General features: G+C 51.4%; 2 protein-coding genes across 2 annotated transcripts in view; one reads left to right on the plus strand and one right to left on the minus strand.

Annotated features, from left to right (window-relative positions):
• Window positions 1-23,381, plus strand: part of GPR39 (G protein-coupled receptor 39) — a 125,724-nt gene extending 102,343 nt beyond the window's left edge. The window contains exon 2 of the mRNA XM_040439951.1: window positions 21,892-23,381. Coding sequence (XP_040295885.1) covers window positions 21,892-22,382 — 491 coding nt within the window. The 3' untranslated portion in view covers window positions 22,383-23,381. The remainder of the gene's footprint in view (window positions 1-21,891) is intronic.
• A 1,951-nt stretch (window positions 23,382-25,332) lies between these two features.
• The window catches only part of LYPD1 (LY6/PLAUR domain containing 1), a 43,544-nt gene continuing 41,328 nt past the window's right edge, over window positions 25,333-27,548 (minus strand). Inside the window, exon 3 of the mRNA XM_040439953.1 lies at window positions 25,333-25,681. Coding sequence (XP_040295887.1) covers window positions 25,452-25,681 — 230 coding nt within the window. The 3' untranslated portion in view covers window positions 25,333-25,451. The remainder of the gene's footprint in view (window positions 25,682-27,548) is intronic.

The following is a 27,548-nucleotide window of genomic DNA, read 5'->3' on the forward strand; positions in this document are numbered from 1 at the left end:
TTTTTTCAGTTTTTGGGCGATTATCTTGAGTAGGGTCTCATTTTTAGCGGGATGAGATGACGGTTTGATTGGCACTATTTTGGGGTGCATATGACTTTTTGATCGCTCGCTATTACACTTTTTGTGACATAAGATGGCAAAAAATGGCTTTTTTTACACCGTTTTTGTTTTTATTTTGTTACGGTGGTCACCTGAGGGGTTAGGTCATGTGATATTTTTATAGAGCCGGTCGATACGGACGCGGCGATACCTAATATGTATACTTTTTTTTTATTTATGTAAGTTTTACACAATGATTTCATTTTTGAAACAAAAAAAATCATGTTTTAGTGTTTCCATAGTCTAAGAGCCATAGTTTTTTCAGTTTTTGGGCGATTATCTTGAGTAGGGTCTCATTTTTTGCGGGATGAGAAGACGGTTTGATTGGTACTATTTTGGCGTACATGCAACTTTTTTGATCACTTTTATTACCTTTTTTGGGAAGTAAGGTGGGCAAAATTTCAATTTTCTCATAGTTTTTATTTTTTTATTTTTATGGCGTTCACCGTGCGGGGAAAGTAACATGACCGTTTTATAGATCAGGTCGTTACGGACGCGGCGATACCTAATATGTGTAGTGTATTTTATTTTTTTTATTTTTATTCAGTGATAAATGTTTTTTTTTTTTATCTTAACTTTTTTCACTTTTTTTTTAAACATTTTTGTGACCCAGACCCACTTGGTTCTTGAAGATCCAGTGGGTCTGATGTCTGTATAATACAGTACAGTACAATATATATTGTTCTGTACTGTATTTTACTTACACTGAACAGATCTATGCTTTTAGCACAGATCTGTTCAGCACCATGGACAGCAGGACGCCTGAGCAGGCGTCCTGTTGCCATGGGAACCTTCCCCGTCTGCTCAGAACTTCGCAGACGGGGAAGGGTAAGCACGGGGCTGAGGGGGGCTCTCTCCCTCTCCATCGGGGGGGCTGCAAAGGCACAGCAGCCCCCCGATGGAGAGGGAGGGAGCTTCCTGACCGATGACAGTTAACTTTTTCCATACAGCGGTCCGTACGGACCGCGGTATGGAAAGGGTTAAACGGCTGACATCTGCACAGATGTCAGCCGTTTATACCAGGGTGCCAGCAATGTGCTGGCACCCTGGTATACCCACTAGAAGCCAACGATCGTTCATGGGGAGGCGGGCGGGGGATCGCGATCCCGCCTGCCGCACCGCCCGCCTCCCGCAACGCCCCCACCGCCTGCGACACCCCCCCGCACCACCCGCCGGCATAAAATCGTGCAGGGGTGCAGGGGGGGGGGGGGGTGAAAAATATTGATTTTAGCCACTCTAAAGTTTCTGATCCCCGCGGTCAGAAACTGCAAAAAGCGCAGCAAACCGCAGGTCTGAATTGACCTGCGGTTTGCTGCGATCGCCGATACGGGGGGGTTAAATGACCCCCCCCTGCATTGTTACGGGATGCCGGCTGAATGATTTCAGCAGAAATCCCGTTCCGATTAACCCCTGGGGCGCCGGAATACAGATTTGAAGTCAGGACGTACCGGTACGTCCTTGGTCCTTAAGGACTCGGGAAATAGGGCGTACCGGTACGTCCTATGTCCTTAAGGGGTTAAGGACCAGTTCAGGTCTGAAGTCACTTTGTGGGGCCTACATAGTGGATACCCCCATAAATGACCCCATTGTAGAAACTACACCCCTCAAGGTATTCAAAACCGATTTTACAAACTTTGTTAACCCTTTAGGCGTTCCACAAGAATTAAAGGAAAATGGAGATCAAATTTTTAAATTTCACTTTTTTGGCAGATTTTCCATTTTAATCCAATTTTTTCTTTAACACATCGATGGTTAACAGCCAAACAAAACTTAATATTTATTACCCAGATTCTGCGGTTTACAGAAACACCCCACATGTGGTCATAAACTGCTGTATGGGCACACGGCAGGGCGCAGAAGAAAAGGAACTCCACATGGTTTTTAGATGCCATGTCCCATTTGAAGCCCCCCTGATGCACCCTTACAGTAGAAACTCCCAAGAAGTGACCCCATTTTGGAAACTAGGGGATAAGGTGCCAGTTTTATTAGTACTATTTTTGGGTACATATGATTTTTTGATCATTCATTATAAAACTTTATGGAGCAAGGTGACCCAAAAATTGGTTGTTTTAGCACAGTTTCTATTTATTTATTTTTACAGCGTTCACCTGAGGGGTTCAGTCAAGTGACATTTTTATAGAGCAGATTGTTGCGGACGTGGCGATACCTAATATCTATACTTTTTCTCATTTATTAAAGTTTTACACAATAATAGCATTTTTGAAACAAAAAAATTATGTTTTAATGTGTCCATGTTCTGAGAGCTATAGTTTTTTTTATTTTTTGAGAGATTTTCTTATGTAGGGGCTCATTTTTTGCAAGATGAGGTGACGGTTTTATTGGTACCATTTTGTGGGACATATGCGCTTTTGATCACTTGGTGTTGCACATTTTGTGATGCAAGGTGACAAAAATTGCTTGTTTTGACACCGTTTATTTATTTATTTTTACGGTGTTCACCCGAGGGGTTAGGTCATGTGATATTTTTATAGAGCTGGTTTTTACGGACGCGGCAATACCAAATATGTCTATTTTATTTTATTTTTTCTATTTTTAACATAATTTTTTTATTCCTTACTTGGGGACTTTTTTTTTTTTTTACATGTGAAACTTTTTTTTATTTTTTCAACCCTTTATTTTTATTTTACACTTTTCGACCCCCATAAGGTCATACAAGACCTCTGGGCGACATTTGCTTCACTTTTTCTTTTTACTGTTGATTTCTCCTATAACTGGGGCTGATATAGCAGCCCCAGTTACAGAAGAAATGCACCCCCCAGAGAGGCTGTACAGCAGTATACAGCACTGTACAGCCTCAGTGCAGGGCTGACATAGGAGCTCCAGTTACAGGAGAAATACACCTCCCAGAGAGGCTGTACAGCAGTATACAGCACTGTACAGCCTCAGTGCAGGGCTGACATAGGAGCCCCAGTTACAGAGGAAATACACCCCCCAGAGAGGCTGTACAGCAGTATACAGCGCTGTACAGCCTCAGTGCAGGGCTGACATAGGAGCCCCAGTTACAGGGGAAATACACCCCCCAGAGAGGCTGTACAGCAGTATACAGCACTGTACAGCCTCAATGCAGGGCTGACATAGGAGCCCCAGTTACAGAGGAAATACACCCCCCAGAGAGGCTGTACAGCAGTATACAGCGCTGTACAGCCTCAGTGCAGGGCTGACATAGGAGCCCCAGTTACAGGACAAATACACCCCCCAGAGAGGCTGTACAGCAGTATACAGCGCTGTACAGCCTCAGTGCAGGGCTGACATAGGAGCCCCAGTTACAGAAGAAATGCACCCCCCAGAGAGGCTGTACAGCAGTATACAGCACTGTACAGCCTCAGTGCAGGGCTGACATAGGAGCCCCAGTTACAGGGGAAATACACCCCCCAGAGAGGCTGTACAGCAGTATACAGCACTGTACAGCCTCAGTGCAGGGCTGACATAGGAGCCCCAGTTACAGAAGAAATGCACCCCCCAGAGAGGCTGTACAGCAGTATACAGCACTGTACAGCCTCAGTGCAGGGCTGACATAGGAGCCCCAATTACAGAGGAAATACACCCCCCAGAGAGGCTGTACAGCCTCAGTGTAGGGCTGACATAGGAGCCCGAGTTACAGGAGAAATACACCCCCCAGAGAGGCTGTACAGCAGTATACAGCGCTGTACAGCCTCAGTGTAGGGCTGACATAGTAGCCCCAGTTACAGGGGAAATACACCCCCCAGAGAAACTGTACAGCAGTATACAGCGCTGTACAACCTCAGTGCAGGGCTGACATAGGAGCCCCAGTTACAGGGGAAATACACCCCCCAGAGAGGCTGCACAGCATTATACAGCGCTGTACAGCCTCAGAGCAGGGCTGACATAGTAGCCCCAGTTACAGGGGAAATACACCCCCCAGAGAGGCTGTACAGCAGTATACAGCGCTGTACAGCCTCAGTGCAGGGCTGACATAGGAGCCCCAGTTACAGGGGAAATACACCCCCAGAGAGGCTGTACAGCAGTATACAGCGCTGTACAGCAGTATACAGCGCTGTACAGCCTCAGTGCAGGGCTGACATAGGAGCCCCAGTTACAGGGGAAATACACCCCCCAGAGAGGCTGTACAGCAGTATACAGCTCTGTACAGGGCTGACATAGGAGCCCCAGTTACAGGGGAAATACACCCCCCAGAGAGGCCGTACAGCAGTATACAGCACTGTACAGCCTCAGTGCAGGGCTGACATAGTAGCCCCAGTTACAGAAGAAATGCACCCCCCAGAGAGGCTGTACAGCAGTATACAGCGCTGTACAGCCTCAGTGCAGGGCTGACATAGGAGCCCCAGTTACAGGGGAAATACACCCCCCAGAGAGGCCGTACAGCAGTATACTGCGCTGTACAGCCTCAGTGCAGGGCTGACATAGGAGCCCCAGTTACAGGGGAAATACACCCCCCAGAGAGGCCGTACAGCAGTATACAGCGCTGTACAGCCTCAGTGCAGGGCTGACATAGGAGCCCCAGTTACAGGGGAAATACACCCCCCAGAGACGCTGTAGAGCAGTATACAGCGCTGTACAGCCTCAGTGCAGGGCTGACATAGAAGCTCCAGTTACAGGAGAAATACACCCCCAGAGAGGCTGTACAGCAGTATACAGCGCTGTACAGCCTCAGTGCAGGGCTGACATAGGAGCCCCAGTTACAGGAGAAATACACCCCCAGAGAGGCTGTACAGCAGTATACAGCGCTGTACAGCCTCAGGGCAGGGCGGACATAGGAGCCCCAGTTACAGAGGAAATACACCCCCCCCCAGAGAGGCTGTACAGCAGTATACAGCGCTGTACAGCCTCAGTGCAGGGCTGACATAGGAGCCCCAGTTACAGGGGAAATACACCCCCCAGAGAGGCTGTACAGCAGTATACAGCGCTGTACAGCCTCAGTGCAGGGCAGACATAGTAGCCCCAGTTACAGGGGAAATACACCCCCCAGAGAGGCCGTACAGCAGTATACAGCGCTGTACAGCCTCAGTGCAGGGCTGAAATAGGAGCCCCAGTTACAGGAGAAATACACCCCCCAGAGAGGCTGCACAGCAGTATACAGCGCTGTACAGCCTCAGAGCAGGGCTGACATAGTAGCCCCAGTTACAGGGGAAATACACCCCCCAGAGAGGCTGTACAGCAGTATACAGCGCTGTACAGCCTCAGTGCAGGGCTGACATAGTAGCCCCAGTTACAGAAGAAATGCACCCCCCAGAGAGGCTGTACAGCAGTATACAGCGCTGTACAGCCTCAGTGCAGGGCTGACATAGGGGCCCCAGTTACAGGGGAAATACACCCCCCAGAGAGGCTGTACAGCAGTATACAGCGCTGTACAGCCTCAGTGCAGGGCTGACATAGGAGCCCCAGTTACAGGGGAAATACACTCCCCAGAGAGGCTGTACAGCAGTATACAGCGCTGTACAGCCTCAGTGCAGGGCTGACATAGTAGCCCCAGTTACAGGAGAAATACACCCCCCAGAGAGGCTGCACAGCAGTATACAGCGCTGTACAGCCTCAGAGCAGGGCTGACATAGTAGCCCCAGTTACAGGGGAAATACACCCCCCAGAGAGGCTGTACAGCAGTATACAGCGCTGTACAGCCTCAGTGCAGGGCTGACATAGGAGCCCCAGTTACAGGGGAAATACACCCCCCAGAGAGGCTGTACAGCAGTATACAGCGCTATACAGCCTCAGTGCAGGGCTGACATAGGAGCCCCAGTTACAGGGGAAATACACCCCCCAGAGAGGCTGTACAGCAGTATACAGCGCTGTACAGCCTCAGTGCAGGGCTGACATAGGAGCCCCAGTTATAGGGGAAATACACCCCCCAGAGAGGCTGTAGAGCAGTATACAGCGCTGTACAGCCTCAGAGCAGGGCTGACATAGTAGCCCCAGTTACAGGAGAAATACACCCCCAGAGAGGCTGTACAGCCTCAGTGCAGGGCTGACATAGTAGCCCCAGTTACAGGAGAAATACACCCCCCAGAGAGGCTGCACAGCAGTATACAGCGCTGTACAGCCTCAGAGCAGGGCTGACATAGTAGCCCCAGTTACAGGGGAAATACACCCCCCAGAGAGGCTGTACAGCAGTATACAGCGCTGTACAGCCTCAGTGCAGGGCTGACATAGGAGCCCCAGTTACAGGGGAAATACACCCCCCAGAGAGGCTGTACAGCAGTATACAGCGCTGTACAGCCTCAGTGCAGGGCTGACATAGGAGCCCCAGTTATAGGGGAAATACACCCCCCAGAGAGGCTGTAGAGCAGTATACAGCGCTGTACAGCCTCAGAGCAGGGCTGACATAGTAGCCCCAGTTACAGGAGAAATACACCCCCAGAGAGGCTGTACAGCCTCAGTGCAGGGCTGACATAGTAGCCCCAGTTACAGGAGAAATACACCCCCCAGAGAGGCTGTACAGCAGTATACAGCGCTGTACAGCCTCAGTGCAGGGCTGACATAGGAGCCCCAGTTACAGGGGAAATACACCCCCCAGAGAGGCCGTACAGCAGTATACAGCGCTGTACAGCCTCAGTGCAGGGCTGACATAGTAGCCCCAGTTACAGAAGAAATGCACCCCCCAGAGAGGCCGTACAGCAGTATACAGCGCTGTACAGCCTCAGTGCAGGGCTGACATAGTAGCCCCAGTTACAGGGGAAATACACCCCCCAGAGAGGCTGTACAGCAGTATACAGCGCTGTACAGCCTCAGTGCAGGGCTGACATAGGAGCCCCAGTTACAGGGGAAATACACCCCCCAGATAGGCTGTACAGCAGTATACAGAGCTGTACAGCCTCAGTGCAGGGCTGACATAGTAGCCCCAGTTACAGAAGAAATGCACCCCCCAGAGAGGCCGTACAGCAGTATACAGCGCTGTACAGCCTCAGTGCAGGGCTGACATAGTAGCCCCAGTTACAGAAGAAATGCACCCCCCAGAGAGGCTGTACAGCAGTATACAGCGCTGTACAGCCTCAGTGCAGGGCTGACATAGGGGCCCCAGTTACAGGGGAAATACACCCCCCAGAGAGGCTGTACAGCAGTATACAGCGCTGTACAGCCTCAGTGCAGGGCTGACATAGGAGCCCCAGTTACAGGGGAAATACACTCCCCAGAGAGGCCGTACAGCAGTATACAGCGCTGTACAGCCTCAGTGCAGGGCTGACATAGGAGCCCCAGTTACAGGGGAAATACACCCCCCAGAGAGGCTGTACAGCAGTATACAGCGCTGTACAGCCTCAGAGCAGGGCTGACATAGTAGCCCCAGTTACAGGAGAAATACACCCCCAGAGAGGCTGTACAGCCTCCGTGCAGGGCTGACATAGTAGCCCCAGTTACAGGAGAAATACACCCCCCAGAGAGGCTGTACAGCAGTATACAGCGCTGTACAGCCTCAGTGCAGGGCTGACATAGTAGCCCCAGTTACAGGAGAAATACACCCCCCAGAGAGGCTGCACAGCAGTATACAGCGCTGTACAGCCTCAGTGCAGGGCTGACATAGGAGCCCCAGTTATAGGGGAAATACACCCCCCAGAGAGGCTGTAGAGCAGTATACAGCGCTGTACAGCCTCAGAGCAGGGCTGACATAGTAGCCCCAGTTACAGGAGAAATACACCCCCCAGAGAGGCTGCACAGCAGTATACAGCGCTGTACAGCCTCAGAGCAGGGCTGACATAGGAGCCCCAGTTACAGAAGAAATGCACCCCCCAGAGAGGCTGTACAGCAGTATACAGCGCTGTACAGCCTCAGTGCAGGGCTGACATAGGAGCCCCAGTTACAGGGGAAATACACCCCCCAGAGAGGCTGTACAGCAGTATACAGCGCTGTACAGCCTCAGTGCAGGGCTGACATAGTAGCCCCAGTTACAGAAGAAATGCACCCCCCAGAGAGGCTGTACAGCAGTATACAGCGCTGTACAGCCTCAGTGCAGGGCTGACATAGGAGCCCCAGTTACAGGGGAAATACACCCCCCAGAGAGGCTGTACAGCAGTATACAGCGCTGTACAGCCTCAGTGCAGGGCTGACATAGGAGCCCCAGTTACAGGGGAAATACACCCCCCAGAGAGGCTGTACAGCAGTATACAGCGCTGTACAGCCTCAGTGTAGGGCTGACATAGGAGCCCCAGTTATAGGGGAAATACACCCCCCAGAAAGGCTGTAGAGCAGTATACAGCGCTGTACAGCCTCAGAGCAGGGCTGACATAGTAGCCCCAGTTACAGGAGAAATACACCCCCAGAGAGGCTGTACAGCAGTATACAGCGCTGTACAGCCTCAGTGCAGGGCTGACATAGTAGCCCCAGTTACAGGAGAAATACACCCCCCAGAGAGGCTGCACAGCAGTATACAGCGCTGTACAGCCTCAGAGCAGGGCTGACATAGTAGCCCCAGTTACAGGGGAAATACACCCCCCAGAGAGGCTGTACAGCAGTATACAGCGCTGTACAGCCTCAGTGCAGGGCTGACATAGGAGCCCCAGTTACAGGGGAAATACACCCCCCAGAGAGGCTGTACAGCAGTATACAGCGCTGTACAGCCTCAGTGCAGGGCTGACATGGGAGCCCCAGTTACAGGGGAAATACACCCCCCAGAGAGGCTGTACAGCAGTATACAGCGCTGTACAGCCTCAGTGCAGGGCTGACATAGGAGCCCCAGTTATAGGGGAAATACACCGCCCAGAGAGGCTGTAGAGCAGTATACAGCGCTGTACAGCCTCAGAGCAGGGCTGACATAGTAGCCCCAGTTACAGGAGAAATACACCCCCAGAGAGGCTGTACAGCCTCAGTGCAGGGCTGACATAGTAGCCCCAGTTACAGGAGAAATACACCCCCCAGAGAGGCTGCACAGCAGTATACAGCGCTGTACAGCCTCAGAGCAGGGCTGACATAGTAGCCCCAGTTACAGGGGAAATACACCCCCCAGAGAGGCTGTACAGCAGTATACAGCGCTGTACAGCCTCAGTGCAGGGCTGACATAGGAGCCCCAGTTACAGGGGAAATACACCCCCCAGAGAGGCTGTACAGCAGTATACAGAGCTGTACAGCCTCAGTGCAGGGCTGACATAGTAGCCCCAGTTACAGAAGAAATGCACCCCCCAGAGAGGCCGTACAGCAGTATACAGCGCTGTACAGCCTCAGTGCAGGGCTGACATAGTAGCCCCAGTTACAGAAGAAATGCACCCCCCAGAGAGGCTGTACAGCAGTATACAGCACTGTACAGCCTCAGTGCAGGGCTGACATAGGGGCCCCAGTTACAGGGGAAATACACCCCCCAGAGAGGCTGTACAGCAGTATACAGCACTGTACAGCCTCAGTGCAGGGCTGACATAGGGGCCCCAGTTACAGGGGAAATACACCCCCCAGAGAGGCTGTACAGCAGTATACAGCGCTGTACAGCCTCAGTGCAGGGCTGACATAGGAGCCCCAGTTACAGGGGAAATACACTCCCCAGAGAGGCCGTACAGCAGTATACAGCGCTGTACAGCCTCAGAGCAGGGCTGACATAGTAGCCCCAGTTACAGGAGAAATACACCCCCAGAGAGGCTGTACAGCCTCCGTGCAGGGCTGACATAGTAGCCCCAGTTACAGGAGAAATACACCCCCCAGAGAGGCTGTACAGCAGTATACAGCGCTGTACAGCCTCAGTGCAGGGCTGACATAGTAGCCCGTTACAGGAGAAATACACCCCCCAGAGAGGCTGCACAGCAGTATACAGCGCTGTACAGCCTCAGTGCAGGGCTGACATAGGAGCCCCAGTTATAGGGGAAATACACCCCCCAGAGAGGCTGTAGAGCAGTATACAGCGCTGTACAGCCTCAGAGCAGGGCTGACATAGTAGCCCCAGTTACAGGAGAAATACACCCCCAGAGAGGCTGTACAGCCTCAGTGCAGAGCTGACATAGTAGCCCCAGTTACAGGAGAAATACACCCCCCAGAGAGGCTGCACAGCAGTATACAGCGCTGTACAGCCTCAGAGCAGGGCTGACATAGGAGCCCCAGTTACAGAAGAAATGCACCCCCCAGAGAGGCTGTACAGCAGTATACAGCTCTGTACAGCCTCAGTGCAGGGCTGACATAGGAGCCCCAGTTACAGGGGAAATACACCCCCCAGAGAGGCTGTACAGCAGTATACAGCGCTGTACAGCCTCAGTGCAGGGCTGACATAGTAGCCCCAGTTACAGAAGAAATGCACCCCCCAGAGAGGCTGTACAGCAGTATACAGCGCTGTACAGCCTCAGTGCAGGGCTGACATAGGAGCCCCAGTTACAGGGGAAATACACCCCCCAGAGAGGCTGTACAGCAGTATACAGCGCTGTACAGCCTCAGTGCAGGGCTGACATAGGAGCCCCAGTTACAGGGGAAATACACCCCCCAGAGAGGCTGTACAGCAGTATACAGCGCTGTACAGCCTCAGTGTAGGGCTGACATAGGAGCCCCAGTTATAGGGGAAATACACCCCCCAGAAAGGCTGTAGAGCAGTATACAGCGCTGTACAGCCTCAGAGCAGGGCTGACATAGTAGCCCCAGTTACAGGAGAAATACACCCCCAGAGAGGCTGTACAGCAGTATACAGCGCTGTACAGCCTCAGTGCAGGGCTGACATAGTAGCCCCAGTTACAGGAGAAATACACCCCCCAGAGAGGCTGCACAGCAGTATACAGCGCTGTACAGCCTCAGAGCAGGGCTGACATAGTAGCCCCAGTTACAGGGGAAATACACCCCCCAGAGAGGCTGTACAGCAGTATACAGCGCTGTACAGCCTCAGTGCAGGGCTGACATAGGAGCCCCAGTTACAGGGGAAATACACCCCCCAGAGAGGCTGTACAGCAGTATACAGCGCTGTACAGCCTCAGTGCAGGGCTGACATAGTAGCCCCAGTTACAGGAGAAATACACCCCCCAGAGAGGCTGCACAGCAGTATACAGCGCTGTACAGCCTCAGAGCAGGGCTGACATAGTAGCCCCAGTTACAGGGGAAATACACCCCCCAGAGAGGCTGTACAGCAGTATACAGCGCTGTACAGCCTCAGTGCAGGGCTGACATAGGAGCCCCAGTTACAGGGGAAATACACCCCCCAGAGAGGCTGTACAGCAGTATACAGAGCTGTACAGCCTCAGTGCAGGGCTGACATAGTAGCCCCAGTTACAGAAGAAATGCACCCCCCAGAGAGGCCGTACAGCAGTATACAGCGCTGTACAGCCTCAGTGCAGGGCTGACATAGTAGCCCCAGTTACAGAAGAAATGCACCCCCCAGAGAGGCTGTACAGCAGTATACAGCACTGTACAGCCTCAGTGCAGGGCTGACATAGGGGCCCCAGTTACAGGGGAAATACACCCCCCAGAGAGGCTGTACAGCAGTATACAGCGCTGTACAGCCTCAGTGCAGGGCTGACATAGGAGCCCCAGTTACAGGGGAAATATACTCCCCAGAGAGGCCGTACAGCAGTATACAGCGCTGTACAGCCTCAGTGCAGGGCTGACATAGGAGCCCCAGTTACAGGGGAAATACACCCCCCAGAGAGGCTGTACAGCAGTATACAGCGCTGTACAGCCTCAGAGCAGGGCTGACATAGTAGCCCCAGTTACAGGAGAAATACACCCCCAGAGAGGCTGTACAGCCTCCGTGCAGGGCTGACATAGTAGCCCCAGTTACAGGAGAAATACACCCCCCAGAGAGGCTGTACAGCAGTATACAGCGCTGTACAGCCTCAGTGCAGGGCTGACATAGTAGCCCCAGTTACAGGAGAAATACACCCCCCAGAGAGGCTGCACAGCAGTATACAGCGCTGTACAGCCTCAGTGCAGGGCTGACATAGGAGCCCCAGTTATAGGGGAAATACACCCCCCAGAGAGGCTGTAGAGCAGTATACAGCGCTGTACAGCCTCAGAGCAGGGCTGACATAGTAGCCCCAGTTACAGGAGAAATACACCCCCAGAGAGGCTGTACAGCCTCAGTGCAGGGCTGACATAGTAGCCCCAGTTACAGGAGAAATACACCCCCAGAGAGGCTGCACAGCAGTATACAGCGCTGTACAGCCTCAGAGCAGGGCTGACATAGGAGCCCCAGTTACAGAAGAAATGCACCCCCCAGAGAGGCTGTACAGCAGTATACAGCGCTGTACAGCCTCAGTGCAGGGCTGACATAGGAGCCCCAGTTACAGGGGAAATACACCCCCCAGAGAGGCTGTACAGCAGTATACAGCGCTGTACAGCCTCAGTGCAGGGCTGACATAGTAGCCCCAGTTACAGAAGAAATGCACCCCCCAGAGAGGCTGTACAGCAGTATACAGCGCTGTACAGCCTCAGTGCAGGGCTGACATAGGAGCCCCAGTTACAGGGGAAATACACCCCCCAGAGAGGCTGTACAGCAGTATACAGCGCTGTACAGCCTCAGTGCAGGGCTGACATAGGAGCCCCAGTTACAGGGGAAATACACCCCCCAGAGAGGCTGTACAGCAGTATACAGCGCTGTACAGCCTCAGTGCAGGGCTGACATAGGAGCCCCAGTTATAGGGGAAATACACCCCCCAGAAAGGCTGTAGAGCAGTATACAGCGCTGTACAGCCTCAGTGCAGGGCTGACATAGGAGCCCCAGTTACAGGGGAAATACACCCCCCAGAGAGGCTGTACAGCAGTATACAGCGCTGTACAGCCTCAGAGCAGGGCTGACATAGTAGCCCCAGTTACAGGAGAAATACACCCCCAGAGAGGCTGTACAGCAGTATACAGCGCTGTACAGCCTCAGTGCAGGGCTGACATAGTAGCCCCAGTTACAGGAGAAATACACCCCCCAGAGAGGCTGCACAGCAGTATACAGCGCTGTACAGCCTCAGAGCAGGGCTGACATAGTAGCCCCAGTTACAGGGGAAATACACCCCCCAGAGAGGCTGTACAGCAGTATACAGCGCTGTACAGCCTCAGTGCAGGGCTGACATAGGAGCCCCAGTTACAGGGGAAATACACCCCCCAGAGAGGCTGTACAGCAGTATACAGCGCTGTACAGCCTCAGTGCAGGGCTGACATGGGAGCCCCAGTTACAGGGGAAATACACCCCCCAGAGAGGCTGTACAGCAGTATACAGCGCTGTACAGCCTCAGTGCAGGGCTGACATAGGAGCCCCAGTTATAGGGGAAATACACCCCCCAGAGAGGCTGTAGAGCAGTATACAGCGCTGTACAGCCTCAGAGCAGGGCTGACATAGTAGCCCCAGTTACAGGAGAAATACACCCCCAGAGAGGCTGTACAGCCTCAGTGCAGGGCTGACATAGTAGCCCCAGTTACAGGAGAAATACACCCCCCAGTGAGGCTGCACAGCAGTATACAGCGCTGTACAGCCTCAGAGCAGGGCTGACATAGTAGCCCCAGTTACAGGGGAAATACACCCCCCAGAGAGGCTGTACAGCAGTATACAGCGCTGTACAGCCTCAGTGCAGGGCTGACATAGGAGCCCCAGTTACAGGGGAAATACACCCCCCAGAGAGGCTGTACAGCAGTATACAGAGCTGTACAGCCTCAGTGCAGGGCTGACATAGTAGCCCCAGTTACAGAAGAAATGCACCCCCCAGAGAGGCCGTACAGCAGTATACAGCGCTGTACAGCCTCAGTGCAGGGCTGACATAGTAGCCCCAGTTACAGGGGAAATACACCCCCCAGAGAGGCTGTACAGCAGTATACAGCGCTGTACAGCCTCAGTGCAGGGCTGACATAGGAGCCCCAGTTACAGGGGAAATACACCCCCCAGAGAGGCTGTACAGCAGTATACAGCGCTGTACAGCCTCAGAGCAGGGCTGACATAGTAGCCCCAGTTACAGGAGAAATACACCCCCAGAGAGGCTGTACAGCCTCCGTGCAGGGCTGACATAGTAGCCCCAGTTACAGGAGAAATACACCCCCCAGAGAGGCTGTACAGCAGTATACAGCGCTGTACAGCCTCAGTGCAGGGCTGACATAGTAGCCCCAGTTACAGGAGAAATACACCCCCCAGAGAGGCTGTACAGCAGTATACAGCGCTGTACAGCCTCAGTGCAGGGCTGACATAGGAGCCCCAGTTACAGGGGAAATACACCCCCCAGAGAGGCTGTACAGCAGTATACAGCGCTGTACAGCCTCAGTGCAGGGCTGACATAGGAGCCCCAGTTACAGGGGAAATACACCCCCCAGAGAGGCTGTACAGCAGTATACAGCGCTGTACAGCCTCAGAGCAGGGCTGACATAGGAGCCCCAGTTACAGAAGAAATGCACCCCCCAGAGAGGCTGTACAGCAGTATACAGCGCTGTACAGCCTCAGTGCAGGGCTGACATAGGAGCCCCAGTTACAGGGGAAATACACCCCCCAGAGAGGCTGTACAGCAGTATACAGCGCTGTACAGCCTCAGTGCAGGGCTGACATAGTAGCCCCAGTTACAGGGGAAATACACCCCCCAGAGAGGCTGTACAGCAGTATACAGCGCTGTACAGCCTCAGTGCAGGGCTGACATAGTAGCCCCAGTTACAGGGGAAATACACCCCCCAGAGAGGCTGTACAGCAGTATACAGCGCTGTACAGCCTCAGTGCAGGGCTGACATAGGAGCCCCAGTTACAGGGGAAATACACCCCCCAGAGAGGCTGTACAGCAGTATACAGCACTGTACAGCCTCAGTGCAGGGCTGACATAGGAGCCCCAGTTACAGGGGAAATACACCCCCCAGAGAGGCTGTACAGCAGTATACAGCGCTGTACAGCCTCAGTGCAGGGCTGACATAGGAGCCCCAGTTACAGGGGAAATACACCCCCCAGAGAGGCTGTACAGCAGTATACAGCGCTGTACAGCCTCAGTGCAGGGCTGACATAGGAGCCCCAGTTACAGGGGAAATACACCCCCCAGAGCGGCTGTACAGCAGTATACAGCACTGTACAGCCTCAGTGCAGGGCTGACATAGGAGCTCCAGTTACAGGAGAAATACACCCCTATAGAGGCTGTACAGCAGTATACAGCGCTGTACAGCCTCAGTGCAGGGCTGACATAGTAGCCCCAGTTACAGGAGAAATACACCCCCCAGAGAGGCTGCACAGCAGTATACAGCGCTGTACAGCCTCAGAGCAGGGCTGACATAGTAGCCCCAGTTACAGGGGAAATACACCCCCCAGAGAGGCTGTACAGCAGTATACAGCGCTGTACAGCCTCAGTGCAGGGCTGACATAGGAGCCCCAGTTACAGAGGAAATACACCCCTCAGAGAGGCTGTACAGCAGTATACAGCGCTGTACAGCCTCAGTGCAGGGCTGACATAGGAGCCCCAGTTACAGGAGAAATACACCCCTCAGAGAGGCTGTACAGCAGTATACAGCGCTGTACAGCCTCAGTGCAGGGCTGACATAGTAGCCCCAGTTACAGGAGAAATACACCCCCCAGAGAGGCTGTACAGCAGTATACAGCGCTGTACAGCCTCAGTGCAGGGCTGACATAGGAGCCCCAGTTATAGGGGAAATACACCCCCCAGAGAGGCTGTAGAGCAGTATACAGCGCTGTACAGCCTCAGAGCAGGGCTGACATAGTAGCCCCAGTTACAGGAGAAATACACCCCCAGAGAGGCTCTACAGCAGTATACAGCGCTGTACAGCCTCAGTGCAGGGCTGACATAGTAGCCCCAGTTACAGGAGAAATACACCCCCCAGAGAGGCTGCACAGCAGTATACAGCGCTGTACAGCCTCAGAGCAGGGCTGACATAGTAGCCCCAGTTACAGGGGAAATACACCCCCCAGAGAGGCTGTACAGCAGTATACAGCGCTGTACAGCCTCAGTGCAGGGCTGACATAGGGGATGGGAGAAAAGGGGATGGGAGAAAAGATTGTAATTTGTAGTAAACAAGAAGAAATAGATTGTTCCACCACCAGGAGCTAAATAATAAATAATAATATTAATAAAATAGTAAAACCATAACAATGCAGTTACACTGACGAGCAAAAGAGTAGTTCTGAAGATTCTTCTCATGTAGCTGCATTGTTAGGCTACTTTCACACTTGCGTTCGGGGTTCCTCTTGTGAGATCCGTTTGAGGGCTCCGAACTGATCCGTTTGAGCGGCCCCGAACTGATCCGTTCATCCCCAATGCATTCTGAATGGATAAGGATCCGTTCAGAATGCATCAGTTTGGCTCTGTTCCGCCTCCATTCCGCTCTGGAGGCGGACACCAAAACGCAGCTTGCAGGGTTTTGGTGTCCGCCTGGCCGTGCGGAGCCAAACTGATCCGTCCTGACTTACAATGCAAGTCATTGGATCAGTTTGATGTTGACACAATATGGTGCAATTGCAAACGGATCCGTCCCCCATTGACTTTCAATGTAAAGTCAGGAGTCCCTATTAATATACCATCGGATCGGAGTTTTCTCCAATCCGATGGTATATTTTAACTTGAAGCGTCCCCATCACCATGGGAACGCCTCTATGTTAGAATATACCATCGGATTTGAGTTAGAACGTGAAAACTCAGATTCAACAGTATATTCTAACACAGAGGCGTTCCCATAGTGATGGGGACGCTTCAAGTTAGAATATACTAAGAACTGTGTACGTAACTGCCCCCTGCTGCCTGGCAGCACCCGATCTCTTACAGGGGGCTGTGATCCGCACAATTAACCCCTCAGGTGCCGCACCTGAGGGGTTAATTGTGCGATTCTCAGCCCCCTAATCGGGTGCTGCCAGGCAGCAGGGGCCAGACCCCCCTCCCTCCCCAGTTTTAAATTTATTGGTGGCCAGTGCGGCCCCCCTCGCTCCCCAGTATTAAATTCATTGGTGGCCAGTGCGGCCCCCCCTCCCTCGTATTAAATTCATTGGTGGCCAGTGCGGCCCCCCTCCCTCCCCAGTATTAAACTTATTGGTGGCCAGTGCGGCCCCCCTCCCTCCCCAGTATTAAATTCATTGGTGGCCAGTGCGGCCCCCCTCCCTCCCCAGTATTAAATTCATTGGTGGCCAGTGCGGTCTCCCCTCTCCCCCCCCCCCATCATTGGTGGCAGCGGAGAGTTCCGATCGGAGTCCCAGTTTAATCGCTCCTCCTACTAGTAAGTGACAGGTCTGTGCTATAAGCAATGCGCTGCACAGACCTGTCACTTACCAGTAAGAGGAGCGCTCGGCCGGCCACAGACAGCGCAGGTAAGTATAATGCTTCTAAAATTGCTAAATAACCATGGCAGCCAGGACTGCAGTAGCGTCCTGGCTGCCATGGTAACCGATCAGAGCCCCAGCGATTAAACTGGGACTCTGATCGGAACTCTCCGCTGCCACCAATGATGGGGGGGGGGGGGGGGGAGAGGGGAGACCACACTGGCCACCAATGAATTTAATACTGGGGAAGGAGGGAGGGGGGACCGCACTGGCCACTAATTAATTTAAAACTGGGGAGGGGGGTCTGGCACCTGATCTCTTACAGGGGGCTATGATACGCACAATTAACCCCTCAGGTGCGGCACCAGAGGGGTTAATTGTGTGGATCACAGCCCCCTGTAAGCGATCGGGTGCTGCCAGGCAGCAGGGGGCAGTTATGTACACAGTTCTTAGTATATTCTAACTTTAAGCGTCCCCATCACCATGGGAACGCCTCTGTGTTAGAATATACTGTCGGATCTGAGTTTTCACGATGTGAAAACTCAGATCTGAAAAAGCTGTTTATGCAGACTGATCCGTTCTGACAGATCTGCACCGAACGCAAGTGTGAAAGTAGCCTTAATCATATGCTAAATAACTGCAAGTCCAATTTCTGTATGAGATACCCGAGATAACTGTCTATAAGATGATGGGAGTCTCACGTCTGAAAGTCAGAAGTAAAAACATTGTTACCCTTCTGCTCGTCAGTGTACTTCATACTGTTCATAGACAGCACATAGTGTTCATACAAAGCTTATTGTTCTCACTGACTAAATCCTGCTCGACTGTGTAGTGACACAGGACAAATTTTTGACAGGACTGTGAGCAGTCCTCCGCAGTGTGACCGCTCTTACGGTACAGACCTCCTCAGCAGTGTGACCGCTCTTACGGTACAGTCCTCCGCAGTGTGACCGCTCTTACAGTAAATACAGTGCCTTGCAAAAGTATTCACCCCCCCCCCTTGACTTTTTTCATATTTTGGTGCCTCACACCCTGGAATTAACATGGATTGTTTGAGGATTTGCAACATGTAATTTACAGAACATGCCGACAACTTTTGAAGGTGTTTATTTTTTTGTGAAGCAAACAACAAATAGGACAAAATAGCAGAAAAGATCAATGTGCATAACTATTCACCCCCTAAAGTCAATACTTTGTAGAGCCCCTTTTGCGGCAATCACAGCTCCAAGTCGCTTTGGAGAAGTCTCTATGAGCAGTTGCCACATCTTACCTCTGGGATTTTTGCCCATTCCTCCTTGCAGAACTGCTCCGGCTCCTTCAGGTCGGATGTTTGCGCTTGTGAACAGCAATCTTTACGTCTGACCACAGATTTTCTATTGGATTGAGATCTGGGCTGTGACTCGGCCATTCCAACACATTTACATGTTTCCCCTTAAACCACTCAAGTGTTGCTTTAGCCGTGTGTTTGGGGTCATTGTCCTGCTGGAAGGTGAACCTCCGTCCTAGCCTCAGATCACGCACAGAGTGGGGCAGGTTCTGCTGAAGGATATCCCTGTATTTAGCACCATCCATCTTTCCCTCAGCTCTGACCAGTTTCCCAGTCCCATTACCCCAGTATGATGCTGCCACCATCATGTCTCACAGTGGAGATGGTGTTCTTTATGTGATGTGTTGGGTTGTGCCAGACATAGCGTTTTCTTTGATGGGTGAAAAGTTAGATTTTAGTCTCCTGAGACCAGAGCACCTTCCTCCATACATTTTGGGAATCTCCCACAGGCCTTTTCGCAAACTCACAACGTGCCTTTTTGTTTTTAGCTGAAAGTGATGGCTTTCTTCTGGGCACTCTGCCATAAAGCCCAACTCTATGGAGCGTATGGCTTATTGTTGTCCTATGTACAGATACTCCAGTCTCTGCTGTGGAACTCTGCAGATCCTCGAGGGTTACCTCAGGTCTCTGTGCTGCCTCTCTGATTAATGCCCTCCTTGCCCAGTCCGTGAGTTTGGTAAGCGGCCGTCTCTTGGCAGGTTTGCTGTTGTGCCATGATCTTTCCATTTGGTTATGATAGATTTGATGGTGCTCCTGGGGATCATCACAGATTTGGATATTTTTTTTTATAACCTAACCCTGACTTGTACTTAAAGGGGTATTCCCATCTTGCTATTTCACCCTTACCTGCAGCCAGCTCTGCTGTTCACTTCCTGGTTTCCTGCTGCTAAGGCTGGGCGGGCTTAGGCAGTTTGATTGAAGGCCTGCCACGCCTGCTTATGACATCACTCAGAGCTCAGTCCTTGCGTGCTGGTTCATGTGGATTGTATGAGTCATCAGCAGCCTGCAGTGTCTGTGAAGCCCCTCCCTCCTGCTGGGCAATCGTCACTCAATTCCATAAATGTGGCCCCTTTGTTCCGTCCACTCCATATTTTCTTCCTCCTATGTGCCTAGATGCCATAATGGAGTTCCTCAATTCCTGTTGATTCCCTTTATTATCATATATTATTATATCGTTGGTGGATTTGGTGGTGCATATAGTATTTTAAAAATAATACTCACTTCTCTTGAACTTGCCTCTGATCCTTCTTCGGCACGTCCTCACGCTCATCTGTAGTTTCAGAAGTCTTCGGGCGCCCACACATGTGCAGATCTATATTCTTTTGCGCCGCTATCAAAAATTGAGCCGCGCATGCGCGACTCTGTTTTAGACGCGGACAAAGGAATAAACATCAGCGCATGCGCGGCCGCCTGGAGCCGTGCTCGTTCGCGATAACATGAAGAGGCCAGGCACTGGATGGAGCTACTTTTTCTGCGTAAGTGCGGCCCATGGATGCGGCGGCCAATAGGTGGCCGTATCCATGGGATACCAAACATATACAATGAGGTAGGAGGCAACAAATTTTAGGGGGAATGCTGGGAAATTTTTAATAAGATATATTTACAAAAATGCTCAATGGGACAAATTTATTAAATAAAACTATGATCACTGAGATGGAAATACCCCTTTAACAACATTGTCCCTTACTTGTTTGGAGAGTTCCTTGGTCTTCATGCCAGTGTTTGGTTAGTGATCCCTTTTGCTTAGGTGTTGCAGCCTTTGTGGCAGGCATCTTCAAACTGCGTCCCTCCAGCTGTTGTAAAACTACAATTCCCACAATGCCCTGCTGTAGGCTGTTCGGGCATGCTGGGAGTTGTAGTTTTGCAACAGCTGGAGGGCCGCAGTTTGAGGATGCCTGCTCTGGGGCCTTTTAAAAAAAGGTGTGTATGTAATGACAGATCATGTGACACTTAGATTGCACACAGGTGACATCATTTCACTAATTATGTGACTTCTGAAGGTAATTGGTTGCACCAGAGCTTTTTATGGGCTTCCTAATAAAGGGGGTGAATACATATGCACAGGAAAATTTTCTGTTTTCTATTTCTAAACAATAGTTTTATTTATATATTTTTCCCATTTCACTTCACCGACTTAGACTATTGTGTTCTGATCCATCACATATAATTCATATTAACAAAACATTGAACTTAAAGAGGACCTTTCACAACTGTACAAAATAAAAACTAACTAGATCAGTGGGCAGAGCGGCGCCCAGGGGTCCCCCTGCACTTACTAGTATGTCTGGGCGCCGCTCCGTTCGCCCGGTATAGGCTCCGGTGTCTGCGCTCCCTCTGACTGATTTCTTGTATGAGGCGTGTCTTGCTGCAGCGCTGGCCAATCGCAGCGCACAGCTCATAGCCTGGTAATGTAACAAAATACGAAAAAAGTCAAGGGGGGTGAATACTTTTGCAAGGCACTGTACCTTCGCAGTGTGAGCGCTCTTACAGTACAGACCTCCGCAGTGTGTGACTGCTCTTGCAGTACAGACCTCTGCAGTGTGACCGCTCTTGCAGTACAGACCTCCGCAGTGTGACCGCTCTTGCAGAACAGACCTCCGCAGTATGACCGCTCTTACAGTACAGACCTCCGCAGTGTGACCGCTCTTGCAGTACAGACCTCCGCAGTATGACCGCTCTTGCAGTACAGACCTCCGCAGTGTGACCGCTCTTGCAGTACAGACCCTACGCAGTGTGTGACTGCTCTTACAGTGCAGACCGTCACAGTGTGTGACCGCCCTTACAGTACAGACCTCCACACCGTGACCACTCTTACAGTACAGACTTTCACAGCGTGAGCGCTCTTACGGTACAGACCTCCGCAGTGTGACCGCTCTTGCAGTGCAGACATCTACAGTGAGTGCTCTTACAGTACAGACCTCTGCAACGTGACCGCTCTTACAGTACACAAGTGTGACGCCATGCTATATCTGCTCGCAGTAACCAGGTGTACAGAAATCATGGCGGCCACGCAATGAGGAGTCCCATGAACTGATCCATCGTGGACAGTGGAATCTTCCTCTGCTCTAATGGATATTGGTTTTATTCTGAAGACTTCATTTCAGGCGCGCATCACTGGATTTATCTAAGAAATAATCGATAGAAAGAGTTTGTTGTGAGGCTTCATTGCTGTGTCGCCCTCCCCCTACATGAACAATGAGAGCGCAGCCGAGCGCTTCTGATCAATAAACACATTTTCAGAAGCCATTCCAGCAACAACTTTGCTTCTTGCCACCTTTGGGAATGATTCCACATTTGCCTGTTTAAATAATGACCCAGTGAAGGTGACTGTGCCCACTGCTTGCACCATGCTGACGTCTTTGTCTTCTCTCCACAGGCCTCATAGTTCTGACTCTTACTTTCTGCTGGATGCCCAACCAGGTTCTCCGCATCATGGCAGCCAGTGTACCCAAGCAGGAATGGACAGTCCACTACTTCCGGGCCTACATGACGCTGCTCCCAGTCGCTGACACCTTCTTCTACCTCAGCTCTGTGGTGAATCCACTCTTATACAATATTTCTTCCAAACAATTCCGAGACGTTTTCCTTCAGGTCCTTCGTTGTCACCTGACACTGGAGCATGTCAACGTAGAAAAGCTCCGCAGAGCTCACTTAAACTCTGCTGCCAGCGCTAACTACAAGCGGCCTCTGATCTCCATGTCCTTTAAAAGACACAGCATGGCCACCCACCAGAACTCATGCCAGACTTCTAGGAAGCAACCCGGGCAGGAGAGCAGAGGAGTGCCAATGACCTCACAGCAAGATCACACAGGAATAATGGTGCAGGCGACATCTGGCAGGAATGGCCTTTGTGAAAGTGAAATCTGAGGCATTCTGATCCGAGCATTCACGAGCCTTGTGACACACAAGAGCAAAGTCACCGGGAATAATCTACTTGTGCTTTTTATTGTCATTACATTTATCTATAGAGCCAACATATTTCATAGCAAAGGACAAAGAAAGAGTGAAGACAAGCAGCATAACACACAAGTCAGACACTGGGTGAGATACAAGATGGAGACAGGGACGCGGGGACGTACATGGTGGGAAGAAATGCGCGGACGTACAAAATGGTGGGAAGGGACACGGGGACATAGAACATGGTGGGAAGGGATGCGGAAATGTAGAACATGGTGGGAAGGTGTATGAGAAAACATAAAAATACAATGGGAAGAGGCATGACTGGAGACATTGCTATGTCTTAAGGATGTGTTTTTGTGCTGGATCTCAATGGCAAAGAATGGATTAGTATACTGCAGATACATGGAAACAATGTCCCTAATAAAATTTCATAATGGTCTTCTGACGTTATTTCGATTGACAAAATTACAGAATCAATCAAGCCAGAGATAGTGTAGGCGAGAGAGTGATACACAGCCCCATTATTCTGAGCAATTCCTACTTCCAACATTGGCAGCATGTAGCTCATGAAGTTAGTCATGTGTCCACAGTTGGCCTGGTGGGTAAAAGGGGCGATTTATTAGAGTTTCAGGAATGGACGATTATTGGTTTTCGGGGCCCAGGGTGGCGGTATTTCTGACAACGTGCAGTGTAAACAGTTCTCTGCTGCTGTGGTGAAAGTATATGGAGTGGACAAATGGCAGCAATGTAAATAAGACATGTTAAAAACTGTTGTGACCACGTGCCATTGAAGGGAGAATTGAACGTCAGCTATGAAGGTGCGCGAGGGCAGGCTGACACGCTACAGTGGAGCAGCTAACTGCTAAAATGAACTAGATGCATGTCTTACAGACTAGTTCAGAGAACCCTATTGCGTATGGTGCTCCGGAGCAGATGGAAAGTCCCTGCACCTCTGAAGCCTTTTCTGCAATGCTGCTTGATGATCAGTTTTCCTGGCAGTATCAGAATTGGACCTCCACTGATTGGCAAAGAGTTGTCTTCTCCAATGAGTCACGTTTTCGGATGGATGTTGGCGTCTCAGGAGAGAAACATCAGATAACAATCACCCTGCAACCATTGCTGAAGGACACAAGCCGGTGGTGGCAGCGTGGTGGGGGAAAGCTTTCATGGCATTCTCTGGGCCGCTCATCCATGTGGAAGGCACTCTCAGCCGATTTGGGTATGAATCCATCCTTGCAGATCACATACACCAATACATGCTGATTGTCTCCGCTGGGGAGGATGGTATCTTCTAGTAAGACAACGCGACATGTCACACGGCTAGTAATGTCTGATATTGGTTGGAATAGTATGACCAAGACTTCCAAGTACTACCACGGCCCCTAATTCCCAAGAAGTAAACCCAACTGAACCACTGAGGTGTTCCCACAGATGCTATGGATCCCCCGTGTCCCGTCCAGCAGCTGTGGGACCACCTCGATGGATGAGTTCACTCTATAGATCCTCTCCACACGCCCCCTCCAGTAACTATGAGACCACCTCGATGCTTGTTTTTGCTCTATGGACCCTCCCCCATGCTCCCTCTAGCAGCTGTGGCAAGCCAATGGTTGTGTTCACTCCATGGATCCTCTCCCATGCCCCATCCAGCATCTGTGGGACCACCTCGATGGTCATGTTCACTTTCTAGATCCTCCCTCACGCTGGCTCCAGCATCTGTGGGACTACATCCAAGGTTGTGTTCGCTCTATAGGTTCCCCCCCCCCCCCATAGTAGCTATGAGACCACCTTGATGGTTGTGTTTGTTCCATTGGTCCTTCCCCACACTCCCTCTAGCAACTGTGGGACCACCTCGATGGTTGTGTTCACTCTATGGATCCTCTCCCCCTCCAGCAGCTGTGGGACCATCTCGATGGTCGTGTTCACTCTATAGATCCTTCCCCCACACCCCCTCCAGTAGCTAGGAGACCACCTTGATGGTTGTGTTCGCTTCATGGGTCCTCCCCCACACTCCCTCTAGCAGCTGTGGGACCACATTGAGGGTTGTGTTCACTCTATTAATCCTCTCCCACACTCCTTCCAGCAGCTGTGGGACCACCTCAAGGGCCATGTTCGCTTTCTAGATCCTTACCCATGCCCCCTAGCATCTGTGGGACTACCTCGATGGTCATGTTTGCTTTCTAGATCCTCCCTGACACCAGCCCCAGCATCTGTGGGACTACATCCATGGTTGTGTTTGCTCTATGGGTCCTCCCCCACACCACCTCCAGTAGCTGTGGGACCACCTCGATAGTCATGGTCGCTCTATGGATTTCCCTGTGCCAACTCCAGCAGCTGTGGAACCACCTTTATGGTCATGTTCACTCTATAGCTCCTCCCCCTCTTGCATCTGTGGGACAACCTCGATGGTCATGTTCAGTCTATGGATCCTCCCCCCACACACTGTCCAGCAGCTGTGGGACCCCTGTTAGGGTAAGAACCTTATTGAGTCACCCCTAGCCTGTCTAGCTGCTGTCTGTGCTGCATCCAGAGGTTACTCAGTAGCTGCTGCTCAGAATAATGGGAGTCGACTATGTCGATAGACATCAGATAGCTGATAGATCTGAGATGTACCAGGAATGTACAAAGGCTTCATCTCCATTTTCTGCTTGAACACAGGGCACAAGGTAAGTGAGAGGAATAGGAAGATCGGTGATGATGTTGAGAGCAAGGGGATGATGCGGGTTTCTGGCAGACTAGCTCTTTGTTTCCTCTTCTGAATTGTAATATGTAAGACCCCAGACCTAATAATGGGCTGTCTACACATGACCAGTGGCAGAGGGACCCTCCAGGGGACATGTAAAGAAGCTGCTGTACATCCGCTTATACCTCGACGTTTAAGTGCAATTTAAAAGAACAACTGAAGACGACAAAACCCCAATCAAAGTATAAGAAAATAGATTTTTGGTGAGCTGCTGAATTTGCTTTGGAAACAAACCAACAAGAATGTATGTCCAGACCGGGAGGTCCGGGCAAGGACCAGTCCTGAGCTACAACCAGCTACAGCTGCTCTGCTAGCAGGAGCAGTGAGAGGAGCCACATCAGAGTCCACCAACACTGAGCACCAGCCGAATTCCTATTCTTCTTCGCCCGGGGACCATTGCACAGAGAGGTGTCACAGCAGCTGATACAAACTGAATTGACTTTGCCCGGGGTGCAGAAAGACTGGTATCCAGCAGAGGCAATGAGACAGGCGGCTGACGAAGCACATGACTTACGATACAATATCCCTGGAAAACAAGAAGAACCAATTACTGGCTGATCAGAGAAACCATCATCTGTGAAATGAACTATTGATATTCTAGATCTCGCAGCCTCAATGAGCCAAGAGAACCTCCTCATAATTGTCTAATAATCAGCGTAATGTGCTGAAAAGCTGCAGAGGAACCAAGGACATTGTCTCAAGGCCACATGATACCTGCTACTGGCAGACCTGGGGACACGTTCACTTCTATTCATCTTTACACTGTCTCAGAGCGGACTCATTATTTACTGTGCCAATATGTGTCTTCTGCACAACCCTAACGCACAGGAACTGGACACTACACCGCACGTGAACCGACGAGCCGCCGCCACCCCCCCCCCCCAATGAAACCGTGCGTGAACCGACGAGCCCCTCCACCATCACGTGTGAACTGATGACCCCCACAATTGAATTATTCACCTCACTGCACATGAAGATAAAGGGTGACAAGACGAGACTCTCTAGAGGCCTTCTGCATTTTCCTGTCTCTTAGGTTGAACCCTCTGGGTTTCGGGGGCGCTGCCGCCTGCACACGTGGTCCTATGGAGTAGCTGCAGAATCAGTTGTCCTGATGTAATCTTCACACCAATCATGACAGACATTCACCGTAAAAGCCAGCATTTCCTCAGCAGAAGACTTGTGCATCCTCTCCCGGCGGCAACAGGATTAGACGTGTCTGGGTTTAGCAGAGAGATCTTTGGGTGAAGGATTCTGCTGAACGCTTCCCCGCAAAGGATAAAGCTGATCATCCCCAAATGTACAGTTCACAGAAGCAGCGGAGTCAAAAACTGAAGTTCCTAAAAGATGGAAATACAGACTACGAGCCATCAGTCTTTTCTCATGCTCTGCTGCTAGGCAACTGCTTAAAAGCTATATACACCTTCTGCGTTCATTCTCTTCTCACTGCTTTCTATGGATTTTGGACTAAAACATTATTGGAAGGCAGCTCTTCTGTGATAAATCTGGCAGCATGGCCGCCTGACGCCCGTGACCTTTGAACATAACACCTAGTGCTCAGGGCCTGGCACCCGGGAGGTCACACATGAAGATAGCGGAATAAAGATATTCCAAATACCGAAATCCAGGAGAAGACAACACCACACCTCCCAACATCTGAATACTACCCCCATTCCAGATGTATCCAGAAACACTTTCCCCTTCCCTGTCTGTACTGTCACTAGCAGAGGTCGGGGATCACTACCCCCAACATCTGACTACTACCCCCAGTCTCAGAGATATCACTAGCAGGGGTCAGAGAGGAATGCTGTGGTCAGAGCACTGAGACCCCTGGAAGTGTACAGTTCCCAAACCTGACATTTCCTGAGGGTCACAGAGGTCGTCAGTGTACCATCACTACAACCCCCACTGTGTAATACAGCCCACACTGACCAGCTGCATCCAAGTTCCTAGGACCATGACCCTCCCACGGTCACCACCCGCTCTGGCCTGGAAATCCGGCTGCCTGTTCGGGCAGAGAATGCCAGGAATTGGCCGGACACAAACCGAAGTTCTACCTAATGGGACAGGCGGGCATCCCACTTCCACCCAGCAGTGCTGGATCCGGAAAATTCGGGCAGAGAACCCGCCGTAGATGTGAAAGGAGCCCAAGCGGATTAATTTAACCCCGGGCAGAGACTGCGGCAGACCTAACAAACGCCACTAAAGCGTATTGATCAACATGGATCCAACACAAGACTCTGTCTTATATCGCCCTCTGCCTGGGCCACAACTCTTGCACTACCATCTGCCGATGTCCCAGAACCACCCTCTGTACTTGTCACATCTCCTGTATGCCCTCTGCCCCTGCCATGTCTTGTGTACCACCATCTGCCCATGCCCCACACCACCATCTG

This window comes from Bufo bufo, chromosome 7, assembly GCF_905171765.1.
Source record: "Bufo bufo chromosome 7, aBufBuf1.1, whole genome shotgun sequence".
Lineage (NCBI taxonomy): Eukaryota > Metazoa > Chordata > Amphibia > Anura > Bufonidae > Bufo > Bufo bufo.